The sequence below is a fragment of the Falco punctatus genome (assembly GCF_963210335.1).
Source record: "Falco punctatus genome assembly, chromosome: 7".
Classification (NCBI taxonomy): Eukaryota; Metazoa; Chordata; class Aves; order Falconiformes; family Falconidae; genus Falco; species Falco punctatus.
The window spans coordinates 39,322,911-39,336,316 of NC_137587.1; the positions used below are offsets into that span (position 1 = coordinate 39,322,911).

The following is a 13,406-nucleotide window of genomic DNA, read 5'->3' on the forward strand; positions in this document are numbered from 1 at the left end:
GTTAAACTACGAACACACATATTTTGGGCTGGGGAGGTAGTATTTCAATTAAGAACAATGCTTTCAAAATAGGTAACTGTCTTCTATCAATTTAAAGCCTGAGTGAGCTTTTAGGGAGTAGGTGCTGAGCAGAAAGAAGTGCTCAGCCACAGTAGGTGTTTTTGGCAGGGTATATATGTTTTCCCTTGGGCCTTTAGGAGACGTGCTGATGCTGGCCTCTTGGGAAAACAGCAGCTCTAAAATTTATAAATCAGTCTTGCAATAAGAAAAAAATATCAACACCCCACAGTTAATGATACTGCTGGGATGGCACTTGAATTTATCTGCTGCTGTTGCACATGTTTGGAGAAACAAAAAGGCATCTCAAGGTTTTGTCTTTTGTGAGTTATGACTTAGGCTGCTCCAGAGCTGGCAGAGAGGACTGTATGTATTGTGGTAAAAGCTGAGCGCCCTGGTAAGGTGTATAGTCAGACAGGTGAATTGCTGCCAGTGGGCTTCTGCCTCTAGAAAGCAAAACCAACACTTCATTTTTTCAGGTATTTGATATTTTGGTTACTCCAACAGTTACTGTCGGAGGCTAGAATGTTAAAACCGCTGTTAGGACTTGGAAAGGGATCTTTATTTTCTTTTCTGGCTATGCTGTTCTTGCAGAGATGCAGCTTCTGTGTGGACCTTCCTGTTACCAGCTTCTGCTCTGCCAAGTGCAGCCTCGCAGAGGTGTGTTCTGCTCCCTGTGCATGTTCTGCCAGGGCAGGTTGATAGAACAAGAAGAAGGGTATTGGTACCCTGATTTTAGGTGTCCTGTTTGTAGAAATGAAGCATCATTATCTCTTAGAAAGTTATCTTGAAAAATCCTTAATTCAGGAAAACTTAAGGTAAAAATACAATGCTTTTTGAAAGGCTCCTCTTTGTGTCTAAGTGTAAAAATTCTTCCCTTGGGCTATATAAATGCATCTTCTTTCCCTAAATGAGAGAGTGAATTGGATATCTTTGTAAATTAACATGTAAATTAACAGATAAATCGAGGCCAGGAGGCAACTGTGTAGTCTGAAGATGTGCATGCAGTCAGTAGTCTAGGAGGAACAGTCTTAAGTAGGTCTGAGATCAGTGATCTTTTATGGGAAGGGGAAAGGAATGTGAATTCGATGTGAGACCTTTGCTTATGCTGAGCCTCTTTAGTTTCTATAAGCCTGTCCAAATTGTGTCCATCAGTTTGCAAACCTTTTAAAGGAACTGATGCTTCTGACTTATTGCTGACCTTTTGTTTCTGACTCAGTGGGTTGTAGCTGCTGTACTCCGACCCTCATCCCTTTCCTAGGATGAAGCAGTGTGAAAAAACAACCTGCCCAGTACAGCCTGCTGGCTGCAAATACAAAACTTGATGTTGACTTGAGTAGCTGTTGTTGTGGCCTGTGCTTTTTGGGGAAAAAACCTCAAACAAACAACAAAATCAAACCCCTGAAAATGTTTATTTTTAGGCAGTCAGCTGAACTGAACAAACTGCGCCAGGATTATGCTAGGCTGGTGAATGAGCTGGGAGAGAAGACCAGTAAGCTGCAGCAAGAGGAACTTCAGAAGAAGAATGCAGAGCAGGCCCTTGCTCAGCTAAAGGTGACTTGGATTTTCTCTGCCTGTCGTGGCATTCAAGGCTTTATCTGAGCCAAGTTCTGAATCGGGGGGATGCGAGGTGTGCAAGAATCACTTTAGCTATTTCCCTGGCTGCTAAATCTCTGTCGTCTTTATATGTGCAAGTATCTATTTTCAGATAGGCTGAGCCAGCCTATGGGCTTATTTAATGTTTTTATTCAGTACTCTGGGTTTTGATTGACTGAATTTAAACTTACCCTTCTAGGTAAATATCTTTAAAAAGCTTAACTGGTGATACTGAATTCTGCTTTCTGTGAGCTTACAATTCCAGCAAGACTTGGTATTTTGGAGCTGTTCATCCGTATAGTACTGTTTTTGTGTGATTTTTATTTGAAACTACATGCTTTTGCTTAAATGTTTAAGTTTTTAAATATACTTTTTTTTAAAGAGTTAAAATGTAAATGGACTGGCTTCTGGATGCATCTCTTTCCTGTTCTTTGGAAGAAAAGGTCTTTTGTTTGTGTGGTTTTTTATTAGTTTGTTTTTTTCCCCAGAAGAGAAACAGCATTTTGGGGCGAGAGTGCCAATCCAGAGCATGCTACTTTTTTCTTATTTGGAATTGTCTTAGTTACCAGAAGTTCTCCCTGCCTCTAGCCCTTGCAGATGGAGAGTTGGTACCTAGAGTTGAGACATATTTTAATTATAAATGCAGATTTGTGTGATGCCTGGCTAGTCTGGCTTCTGGTGTTAAGGCTGAACTTGCAGGGCAAAGATGTTACACTTTCATATAACAGAAACCATCCTGTTAAGAGTCTATAATGAAATCCTGTTCACAATTTGCCTTTCAAATTAATGGGCTAAACTACTCTAGGAGGAGGATTACAGGGCACTTTTTCTCTCTGATGTGTCCTAATGGAAACAAGAAACGGTTTTACTACTTTGCCATATGTTTTGGGAATAGACCAAAGAGATGCACTCTGAACGCTTCAAAAATGAAAAAGGTTAGACTTCTTTTCATCAACTCTCTCTTCAATGTGAAGGTTCAGCAGCAGGAAGCAGAGAGAAGATGGGAAGAAATCCAGGCTTATCTCAGGAAAAGAACAGCAGAACATGAAGCAGCACAACAAGGCACGTATAGCAAAATTTCCAAATAATGTTTACTGCAGTGATCTGGCTGTTGTGGTTTGTGAAGGAAGGGCATTATTGAGTAAATGGCTTGAGTAAAGCTCAGGTGAAGTCTGTGTTGCTTCAGCACTCTGGGGAAATTATATGTTGTGATACCAGTTGAATGCTGATGGGAGAGCTGAACCTTGGCTTTCTGGAGTAAGGCTTCTAATCAGCCTGCCTGTTTACAGTGAAAATTATTTCCCCCAAAGTTAAATATTTAGTTCTGAATTAAAATCCTGACGTTTCTGCTGCAGATGTGCAGAATAAGCTTGTGGCCAAAGACAATGAAATCCAGAGCTTGCACAGTAAACTTACTGATACAATGGTGTCAAAACAGCAGCTGGAGCAGAGGATGTTGCAGTTAATGGAGGCTGAGCAAAAGAGAGCTACTGCGGAGGACTCCCTGCAAATGCAGGTGCAGGTAGTATTGCTCAAGTATCTTAAGGGTTTGGTTTTTTTCCTTCCACTTTGTGCCTATGGAAATGCAGTAATATCCTTGAAGTGCTGCTTTGGTAAAGCTTTCCCACTGAATACCAAATGAGAAAACTGGTCCAGCCTGTTATCTGGCAATTCATGAATGAGACCTTGCATGTGGTGCTGTGAGGAGGTCTGGGGCCATCTCAGACCTGAGCAGCACTCTGGGCAAGTCAAGGAAATGTGCCGAGCCAGGTGATTTCCCAAGCTGTGAAATGATGCTATGGTCTGGGGAACACCCTCGAAGAGCAGCCATATACCTTTTGATGTTTGTGTGAGCTCTTCTGGAGTGATCTGTTTTCCTGGCATCAAGTGGTGAGAGGCAGTGTGGACATAGCTCTTGAGGGCTTCAGGGAAACCAAGTGGTGTGCAGTGGGGCAGGGTATGCTTTTCTTTTGATACAGAACAGGTTGTTGTGCTTCCAGTCAAACTGATTGATCTTAGTGGGGAGAAAAAGTGTCTTTCAAAAGTGTCTGAAATGTAAATGCTAAACTGTTCTTACTAACATAATCATGGCTAAGAGCTAATCCTAGCAAAAGTTGACTAGCTGCAGATCTCAGCCTGCTTTTCTTTCTGTGCTCTCTTACAAGGAGCTGATAGAGCAGAATAATGCTTTGAATGCTCAGCTTCAGAAGTTTCATTCAAAAATGGCAGCCCAGGTACAGCATGTTCTCAGACTTTCTTTTGTAGTCATGAATTGTGAACTTTTGTTAAAAGCCAGATTTTTTTTTTTTTTTGTAGCTGGATGAGATATGTAATGCTGAAGGCAAAGACTTGTTAGCATCCTCTTTTCTAATGTTTCTCAGACTGATTTAAAACTTAAGCTTCTGCTGTCCTTTTGGGGGAAAAATCCACTTATTTAGTCTTCTGGTGGCTTTCATTTATAACCAAAGGGTAGACTACCTTTTTGAATGTTTGTTTTCTGTAGCTTTGCATGCGTACAATCCTATCTTGTGGTTCTTCTGGTCTTTTTGCACTCCTCCTATGAACCATCTGATCATGCTTTTCCCTTTTGCATCAGTGTCTTATGGGAGCGCCCGTACAAAGCTATTTGTTCATTTCAGTGGTGATTTCTATGCAGAAGAAAAAAAAAAGCTAAAAAACCCAGCAAACCTGCACAATACCTTTCTCGATCTTTTTAATATCTAAAATTTTAATTTGACTAGTCTCTCTGAGAAATTATTTCTGTTGTAAACACTATGTAAAACCCCAGGGTCACTGAAGTTGCTTCCATGTGGAGCTAGGCCACAGAAAGCAGCTCAGGAAGGCCGTGACTTCTGTGGGCGCAAATGGAGACTGTTCCTATGCAATTGGGTGCTGTGTTCTTTTAATCATGGGCGTGATTGATGTAGTTTGATTAAATTCAACATCAGACTGAAAATGCGTTATCTGGTTTTGCTTAAAGTGCTTTAACCCATTGGGCAGCGAGAGTAGAGAAGGAAGAGGCTCTCTGGATTTGTAGTGTCTTCATGACCTACTCCTCTCCGTCCCAGTCCTTCTAAAGGTCTTTGAAAATGCATCCCTAGGGAAATTTTACTCCTTAGCTCTGGGTGACTCAGGGAGGCAGTTGGAAGGAGATGTGTGCTGTCTCCACGTGGCCCCACTGGCCATAGAAACACGGGGCCATTCTTCTGCTACAGATGCTGGCTGTAAAAATGGCGCTTTGGGGGGGTGAAGTTGGGCTGGGTGCTTCTTAGGACATTGGGATTGATGAAACTGTTTTTGTCATTAAGGTGACCCTCTGGGACTGGAACTCTTTATTCCCTTTATTTATTTATTTCTGTGATACTGTTCTCTCTGGTATGGTCCAGATAAGGCAGTATAAGAATTGCTATAGGGGTCCCATGGGCACAAGCTCTGAAAGAGCCAGGATTCTGGTGGAGGGTAAGGCTGGGTAAGGAGGACCATGTATCTGAAGCACAAATGAATGTGAAATTTCTGCCACAGCTGATACCAAACTGGATGTGAAATATTCTGCAGAGGTCCCTTGATAACCAGTGCGGTGGGTCTCCCCTACGCTGTTATGGGTGACCACGTAAGAATAGGCTTTTTCTAGGGGGGAAAAAAATGCCACTTGTTGATTTTATGCTACTGTTTCTGTTCCTAACACAAGTCCTGATGCGCTGTGCAGGGTTTTCGTTTTTTTAAATTTGAGTGGCTTCAGCAGAATGTCCTGTAAAGCACTCAACCCTTGAGAGATGAGTGCTGGTGATCCCCGTGGCTTGTTTGAATCTGGTAAAGGGCAAATAAGATGGTTCATGTTTTCCCTTCATGTCACCTTAGGCCAAAGGGGAAGGGACATAAGTGTGTGCTGGTATTACTTCAGTGTTCCTTAGCCAGGAAATAGTTGGAAGTGTCCTGTGCCAGTTCAAAATAACTAGGCAAATCTTACAAATGCTATTTCTGGCTCACTGTAGATGATGATTCTTTGACTTGCTTTACTTTCAGCTATGTTGTGTTTTTCCCCCCTCCCCTCCTCTTCTGCAGAACTCGGCTTCAGTCCTGGCAGAAGAACTGCACAAAGTGTGAGCATTAATTTCCTCTGGTATTTGGGAGGTGTTACTGGCTTTTAATGCATGCTGCCTTTTCTCCACACACGTGCAGTGTGTATGGGAGGGACTGGTGATGGAAACGTTGCTGCCTATGCTTTTAACTCTCACCATGAGATTGACTTGGGAGCTGGGAAACAGCTTCCTATGGATTTCCCTTCTGTGGCTGGCCTCAGATTTGGAGTCTGTTGTACGTGGCTCTGTGCTACACAGAAAGCAGTGTCTCCCCTCTTGTTTGTCACTGCTTATGTTTAGGGATCAGTGCAGTGTGCAGGAATGTGTGTGACCATGAAAACTGTTAATATCTGGGCTATATGGCTGTGCCAGGAGACTTCTCCCTTTGGGAGATTGGGTAGTTGTGTTTCAGAGCTGGAAAATGTCTCATAAATTTTTGGCAAGCACACACCATTTAAAATGGATGGAAAAGCTTTTGGACCCGAAGTGTACTGTCAGCAGGAGTTAGAGTAAGAGCTGGGCTTAGGGGCCAGCGTGTATTTTGTGTTTAGCCTGACACTTCATGTACCACTTTCATCCAAGACCTTTCAGTACTGACGTGTCATCATTTCTCATTTGTACAGGATTGCCGAAAAGGACAAAAAGATAAAGCAGATGGAGGACTCGTTAGGCAATGAACGTGCCAACTTAACCAGCAAGGAGGAAGAGCTCAAGGTATAGTAACAGCCATGTGCATCTGCCAGTGGATACAGGGAGAGGCTTGTTGGTTGCATGTACAAAATGAAACTTGCAAGGCTGCTGCCTTTGAGTCAGCAGCTACTTTTTCAGCAACGAGTCTGCTGAGATTGCTGTTCTAGGCAAGGCCAATGCTTGATGTTGGGAAGCTGTTGATAAGAAAGCTTGAGGTTTTGCCTTGCTTTTTACCCCTTTACCTTGTTTTAACTCTAGAGCCTTCAAAAAGTAACCTGAAATACTTTGCACTGGAGGGTGAACTTGCCTGAAATACTGTCTCTATGCGAAGTGCAGATAGACATTTTTTTTTCTCCTTCCTTAAGGTTTTACAGAATATGAACCTATCTCTGAAATCAGAAGTACAGAAGTTACAGGCTCTGACAAATGAACAGGTAAAATAATTATTTCATTAAATATTTCTTTGTTCTCTTCCACTACCTATTCTGTCATAAATGCAAATGCAGATCTGTTGGCTTTAAGGGAGCTGTGCTTAAGCACATTAAAGACATCAGGCTACCGAATTGGGCTAATACGTGATTCCCTGCAATTCTTATAGCTGGTGGGAGGCCTGCTTCTTACCCATCCTTCACCAGCAAAATCTTTCTTACTTAAATAACCAAGTTAATGAAGCAGTTAGCTTGGTTGGTGTAGATTTGCAGGCGTGCAGAGTGCTGGATGCTTCACAGGAGTGAAGACGACTGTGCTTGAATATGCAGTTTCAGCATTTGCATATAAAGGTCATGAGCATCCCTCAAACCCCTAAAGCACACAACCCCTCTCTGCCTCACCATAAGTACCTTTTTAGAACCGAACACAAATGCTGTCCCTCTGTTACTGCTATGTGGCCTGTTCATTATAGAGGTGGAAATGAAGTGTTTAATTAGAGATAATCTTGGTTGTCAAATGAATCTCTTAGGCAAAGGGAAGAAGACCTCTAACTGCATGCTTGCCTGCTACATAGCAGTCTTCTAAAAGCGCATGAAGACAAAGCTCTTTCACTCTTGCTGGCGAGTCATGTGCTGAGAGGCCAAATGACTTGTTCTAGCTTTTTAATATTGTGGAATGAAAGGTTGATTGAATCATGTGATGTATCCTAAGTCTGTGTTAATCCTCTTTATATCTAGGCTGCTGCTGTACATGAGCTGGAAAGGATGCAGAAAAGGTAAATAGCTCGGGATTTGATAAACAATGTTTGTCAGTCTTCTGTGTTCTTTTGAATTGATGCTTTTTGTAAGACTTGGATGAGGAAATGTATTTAACTGTTCTGCTGTGTCTCAGCATTCACATGAAAGATGACAAAATAAGAACACTTGAAGATCAGCTTCGAGAAGAACTTGCTCAGATTTCAAACACAAAAGAAGAATTCAAGGTAAGATGCAGAACAGTTATTCTTGTGCTTATTTACAGTAAGTTTTCCAGACTTCATGGGTTGCAGAGCAGTTCATACAACTGAATGTTGATTTATGAAATAGAACTGAGTTTCGGGTATTAAGGTAAATTATAGTATTCACTTCACAAGGCAAGAGTGATGTGGGATGTCACAGTAGCAGCAACAACCGTGCAGCAGAGTAAGAGGTGGCATAACACAAGCACAGTGTCTGCAGTTGTGAAGAGTGAGATCTTTGAAATCTGGAAAAGGAGGCTGTTTAGTAAAAGCTATTGTGGTTTTCCTGCATTCCACCTTCTGAGTCTCAAGGCCTTCTTGTTGTGAGCCTTTGGATTATCATGTTGTCAGGTCTTTGTCTCCCTGCCCCTCCCCCAAAGTAGGTGCAAAAGTGCTTATTTTTCTCCTGCTGTCTTCCCAATTATTTCTCATAAGGCTGCAGCTAAATTGCTGAAGCTTTTAGTTCTGACATCTGGAGTCTGCACAGCAAAGCTGGTACTTGTTTCTAGATGGTGTGTGCACTTAATTCCTCCTTGCCCTCTGCCACCTTAGGCTTTTTCTTCTGAACTTCAGCTGTTAGAAATAGACCTGCTTCCTGAGAAAGGTGATGGCTTCACCTTTTTAACTCCTTTAAAGCCCACGTTGAGTACTGCTGCCCTTCTGATGTTTCTGGTGAAAAGACATTATGAGATGCAGAGTGGGAAGTTGGTAAGTTTGCTAGTGAGAAACAGTAGGTGGGTAGTGGCAGAGGCAGCATGCTTTGGTAGGGGAAGCCATGCCTCATGAGTCTCCTGGAGCTCTTTGAAGGTGTTAGCAAGCAAGTAGTAAGCTTGATTCACGTATTACAGTGGCACTTTCAAAGAGGTTTTGATGAGGGTCCCTAGCAAGGCTCCATAGTTTCTCTAAGCTGTCAGAGAGCAAGAGGGAAGAAGTTTACTCTGTTAATAGATTAGGAAGTAAAGTACAGCTTCAGTTGTTTTTTCTAATAAAGCTATTGACTGAATCTTCAGTGTGTGTGCTGGGCAATCGGTGCATAAACAGTCTGGAAAGGGGAGTGGGAAGAGGTGGCAGTCTTCAGCAAGTTGGCAGGTCTCAGGTTAGTGATGTTCTCAGGGCTGTCAGCATGGTGGAACATTTTAAGATGGTAGGTGAAATGCTGAAAACGAGTATGGGGAGGAATAAACGGAACTTCCTTTAGCGTGTTAGTTCCTGAAGTAACTGCTACTGAGGAAAAAAGCCTTAGAGGTGTTGTGAATGGTTATGTGCTGAAATCAACTTGGTGCTAAGGAATGGCAAAAATCACCTGGATGCAATTTCTGGCAGTTCTTGGGAAGTGAATAGAGAACTGAACACAGATTGTCATCATAGTGATACTGTGGAAATCCACAGAGCTCTCGACATGAATATTATGGGGCCTTCTAGTCTCCTTCTCCTCCTGTCTTTGATCCCAAACGTAAGCCAGACGGCTCTGTGCTAAATGTTTCCACCTGAGGAAGTACTGCTTTTTTCCCATGCACATGAAAGATGGAAAAGCCAGGTTCAAAACAGAGCAATTCTTTTAATCCTTGCCTTTGCTGTCCTTTCCTGCTTACATTGTCCCTGAAAGGCTTTGGGTCTGAAGCACAGATCATGTGTCCTGCTTTTTACTGTTTTAAAGCAGCAAGCAGGTCTTTAAAAAGACTTTGTAAAGCAAAAAACAATAATAGAGGAGGATTTAGAAATACATATGAGAAATCTAGACAGACAGTCTGTCTGTTAAGGGCTGCCATGTCTTTTGTATGGAGCAGGAGTGCAGGAGTGGAGGCAAGGTGCTTGGTATGCTTGTTCGTCTCCCTGATTTGCCTCTTTCCAGCCTGCAGTCCGACCAAAGTGTAGGAGCTGTGCAAAGCTCTCTGCTTGCTGGACTGTCAATTCCTTGCTGTGCATCCTCAGCTGAAGAGAACTAGAGAGGTGATCCTGGATCATTTGCTTTGCCATATGAGTGTTTTGTAAGAGGCAGCTATCAAATCTTGACATGATGCTGATACTGCTTTAGGAGGAAAATGCAGTTTCTCTTGCCTGTCACACTTGGTACTGTCTGATTTTTCTGCCAGGGAATAAAGATGGTAACAGCTGAATTTCTCATGGGAACATAAGGACAAAAGTATTTATACAGAAAAGCAAGAAAGAAGGGGAAAGGATAGAAAGAAATAGAAAGCAGGGAAGTAGCTTCCAAAGAACTCACTGTAATGAGTTCTGTGCTATTTGATTACCTCATTGCTGTTATGAAATGCTGGAGTTAGGGTTTGTAGTTCTGAACTGATAAAATGTTTAAATTCCTTCCAGGTTCTCAAGGATCAAAACGCAACTCTGCAAGGTGAAGTTCAGCAGCTGCAGACTCTCCTGTCAGAGCAGGTATAGCCAGTGTTTGCTGAGGTTGTATCAAATATCTTCTGTTCTTTTCAACTTAAGTGTTTTTTTTCTTAGTCTGACCCTAGGCTGAGCTGGTTGGTGTCAAAGGCTGTTGCTTTTTAGGTATTTTGTCTTCCATGGAGGGTTCAAGTAAGGCAGTTGTGACTGTCTGCCAGACCTAGCCAAGAGTGTCCAAAAAAACGTTTTTTCCTCCCCTGAAGAATGCTAGCCTAACACAAGCAAGGACTGACTTCTCCAACCTCTCCCGCTTTTATTGGCAATTTTTGGGAATAAAAGAAAATTCCCATGAACAGCCAGCCCTTCCAGGGGAAAGGTTTCTTACAGTGCTGTGGAGAGATCAGAGTAGGATTTTTACTGTACTTGTTTTCTTCCATCCTGGAATGAATTCTCAAACCAGTAGTAACCAAAGAACAGGCCAATGGAACGGGAAAACTTGTCGTATCAGGATGTCTTTTTGCCTTCTCTTCTGTATTTTTGCCCATGGCACACCTGTTTGCAGCCATCCTGACTGGTACTCGGGCTGGATAAGCTGTTGTGTTGCTCAGCCCCATCTCCTTTGCAGGTATTGCCTGGGACGAGATAGCTCTTGTGAACGCCCCTGACTTTGTATCAGTGTGGAATGAGAGAACTTCCTGAAACACAGGAAGAAGACTTGCAGGACAGGAGACTTGTTTCCTTTTCTGCACTTGTGTCTGCTAGCCAGCAGCTCCCTGTCTGGAGCAGCTCAGTTTCTTCTGGCAGACAACCAGATTTGCAGCCTTATTCCCCTGGGTCTGCCTGATTTGCTGTCCTGTCTGAAATTGTGGGGCTGATTTTTCTTGGTAACTGGCTTATGTTTGTGTGGTCTCTCACAATATGTTGTTGAGAAATCATAGATGTTCTGCTGTGTGAGCCTCAGGTGGAGCTTGTGGTTTTGATAAACACTCAAGTAGATTTTTCAGGTGCTGAGCTAGCTGCTACAGATTAGATGCCGCTGCACAGTGCTTGTCATGCTTGAAGCTCCCTAGGATTACTGGGGTCCTATGTCCCACAGCATCTTGTCACCAGAACTCCTGTAGTCTTATCACTGTAAAATCACAAAGGCATTTCGGCTAGATGTGTACCTCCCCGAAGGACTGAAATCTTTCCAGCATCAATATTAGATGCACGTGCCATGAGGTTATTCTCCCCCTACTTTATTTTCCCTTCTGGATTAGTGTGGTAACTAAGCTTCTGGTTAAGTTGATGCTCTCTAGTTATTTCTGGCTTTAAAATCCCAACCCATTATTGATCCAATTAATGATCGCCCTATTGTGTTTTTTATAGGCAAACAAAGACTTGCTAGAGCAGATGGAAAGAAGGTAAGAAATACTTTTCTTTCGAATCAGCGGCTAAAACAAAGGCCTGGTTTTGTTGGCAGCAAAGTTACTGTTGATAGCGGAACTGCCTTCAAAGATTAACTCTTTCCTAAATCTCACTTTTGATTTCTCAGCATGAGAGAGAGGGATGACAAAATAAAGACAGTTGAAGAGCTGCTTGAGGCAGGACTCATACAGGTGGCTAATAAAGAAGAGGAGCTGAAGGTAAAATCTCTCATACTGTCTTTTTATGGGGAAGTAGAGATTAAGTGCTCTTGTGCAAAGTGTATGTTTGAGTGCTCATAGTGAAGTCTGAGGTCATTCCCTTTGATAGGAAAAGCATCTCATGGAGACAAGGTTGAAACCTTTTTGATGAGAGAGAGAAGCACTTAATGTATGCCATCAACGCTCATGCTTACTCTGCTTAGTCTAGAGTAGATTTAACTAGGATGTGTACCTGCTGTCTTTCAGAATGAAGTGAGTATCTCTCCAGAGCAGTATGTTTGGCCTAACGTGCAACAAATCTGTCTTTAGGAAAGGGTGTTTGGGTGTCTTGCATCTTTTTGCTTAGTTGATAATCTGAAGGGTTAAACAGATTATAAACTAGTGACACTTCTGGAATGATGATAAAGGTATTTCCTTTCTCTTCTGTTTATAAAGGAGCTAGTGATGAGAAGTCTGGAAAGCCAGTACAAAAATTCCTGTTTGTTTTCAACTGGGTTTTACTGGAAAGCTATGTCCTGTCTACCTGGACATAGCCAAGACAATGCTCGGTCTCTTAATGTCCCTACATTCCAAGTGCATCGATGACACCCCTGTACTGGGAAGGCATGCACACTAGCAAATAGGTTACTAAACAGCCAAATATATGAGCACATCACCTTAATGTTCCCCTGGACTTCAGCTTCCTATAGATTGAAGTCCAGTCAGAGTTGTCCATAGTGACTAATTAGTCCCTTGAATACTTTGGCTCCAACTTGCTGCAGAGGAGGGTCTCTTTCAGACTTTACAAGTCTTTCACTTGTTCTAAAATAAGCGACTTTTCTGTCAAGCTTAACACTTTTCCTCCAACAAATGAGTCTTTCATTATCTGTGTGTCTGCTTTCAAAGGCACTGCGGACGGAAAATTCATCCTTGAGAAAAGAACTTCAAAGTCTGCAAATTCAGCAATCGGAGCAGGTAGCGCTTTTCATCTAAAACTTTTATTACACCTAAACTAAATCTAAAAGAATCTTGCTGTGGTTGCAAAAGTCAAGGGAAAAAGGTGAAGATGTCTTTTGAAGCCTGCTGGCAAACAATCCTGTTTTCTTCCAGCATTGGTCTGGAAGCTGATACTCTTGTCAAATACTTCCTTTGCATTAATGTCAGAAACATGGCAAATGTAAAGGTTCCACTTGGCAATGGTTCTGGGTTGGTGTGAGTTTGCACGCACTGAAATGGCTTTGGGTTGATTTCCACCCCCCCCCCCCCCCCTCCAGAAGCCCAATGCAGCAAGCATGGCTGGCAGGCAGATGATACTGCATCAGCTTCATTATGCATATTTGAACTTTTTAATGTTAATACACACTTGCGCAGGTGTGACAGCCCCCTTTGGTTTGTCTCTGTTCAGTGACGCAAAACCAGTATTGCTGTTTTTGATGTATACTTGGTGCTGACCAGGAAGTGCCTTTCCTTGACATCCAGCTCTGCTTGGACCACTCAGGAGGGCACTTAGTTTCTTGAAAGCCACTTATGGGAGAGGGTAAGCACAATAACTGTGGAGAGCTGTACAGTAGTGCCAGTGTGAAAAATTTGGCTAATCAAATGCTG

At 42.5% G+C, this 13,406-nt stretch overlaps 1 protein-coding gene across 11 annotated transcripts in view; it reads left to right on the forward strand.

Moving 5' to 3' along the window:
* KTN1 (kinectin 1) overlaps positions 1 to 13,406 on the forward strand; it is a 77,605-nt gene that overhangs the window by 38,602 nt on the left and 25,597 nt on the right. For 9 of the 11 annotated variants that reach the window (XR_013929289.1, XM_080394466.1, XM_080394464.1 and 6 more), the window contains 13 exons: positions 1,479 to 1,611; positions 2,628 to 2,715; positions 3,009 to 3,175; positions 3,819 to 3,887; positions 5,716 to 5,753; positions 6,356 to 6,446; positions 6,788 to 6,856; positions 7,589 to 7,626; positions 7,743 to 7,833; positions 10,174 to 10,242; positions 11,566 to 11,600; positions 11,732 to 11,822; positions 12,708 to 12,776. Coding sequence is in view for 10 of the 11 variants with exons in the window: in XM_080394466.1 (XP_080250592.1) it covers positions 1,479 to 1,611; positions 2,628 to 2,715; positions 3,009 to 3,175; positions 3,819 to 3,887; positions 5,716 to 5,753; positions 6,356 to 6,446; positions 6,788 to 6,856; positions 7,589 to 7,626; positions 7,743 to 7,833; positions 10,174 to 10,242; positions 11,566 to 11,600; positions 11,732 to 11,822; positions 12,708 to 12,776 (1,048 nt within the window). In the remaining variant the exon portion in view is untranslated. The remainder of the gene's footprint in view (positions 1 to 1,478; positions 1,612 to 2,627; positions 2,716 to 3,008; positions 3,176 to 3,818; positions 3,888 to 5,715; positions 5,754 to 6,355; positions 6,447 to 6,787; positions 6,857 to 7,588; positions 7,627 to 7,742; positions 7,834 to 10,173; positions 10,243 to 11,565; positions 11,601 to 11,731; positions 11,823 to 12,707; positions 12,777 to 13,406) is intronic. The other 2 variants (XM_080394459.1, XM_080394462.1) reach the window with 1 other exon arrangement.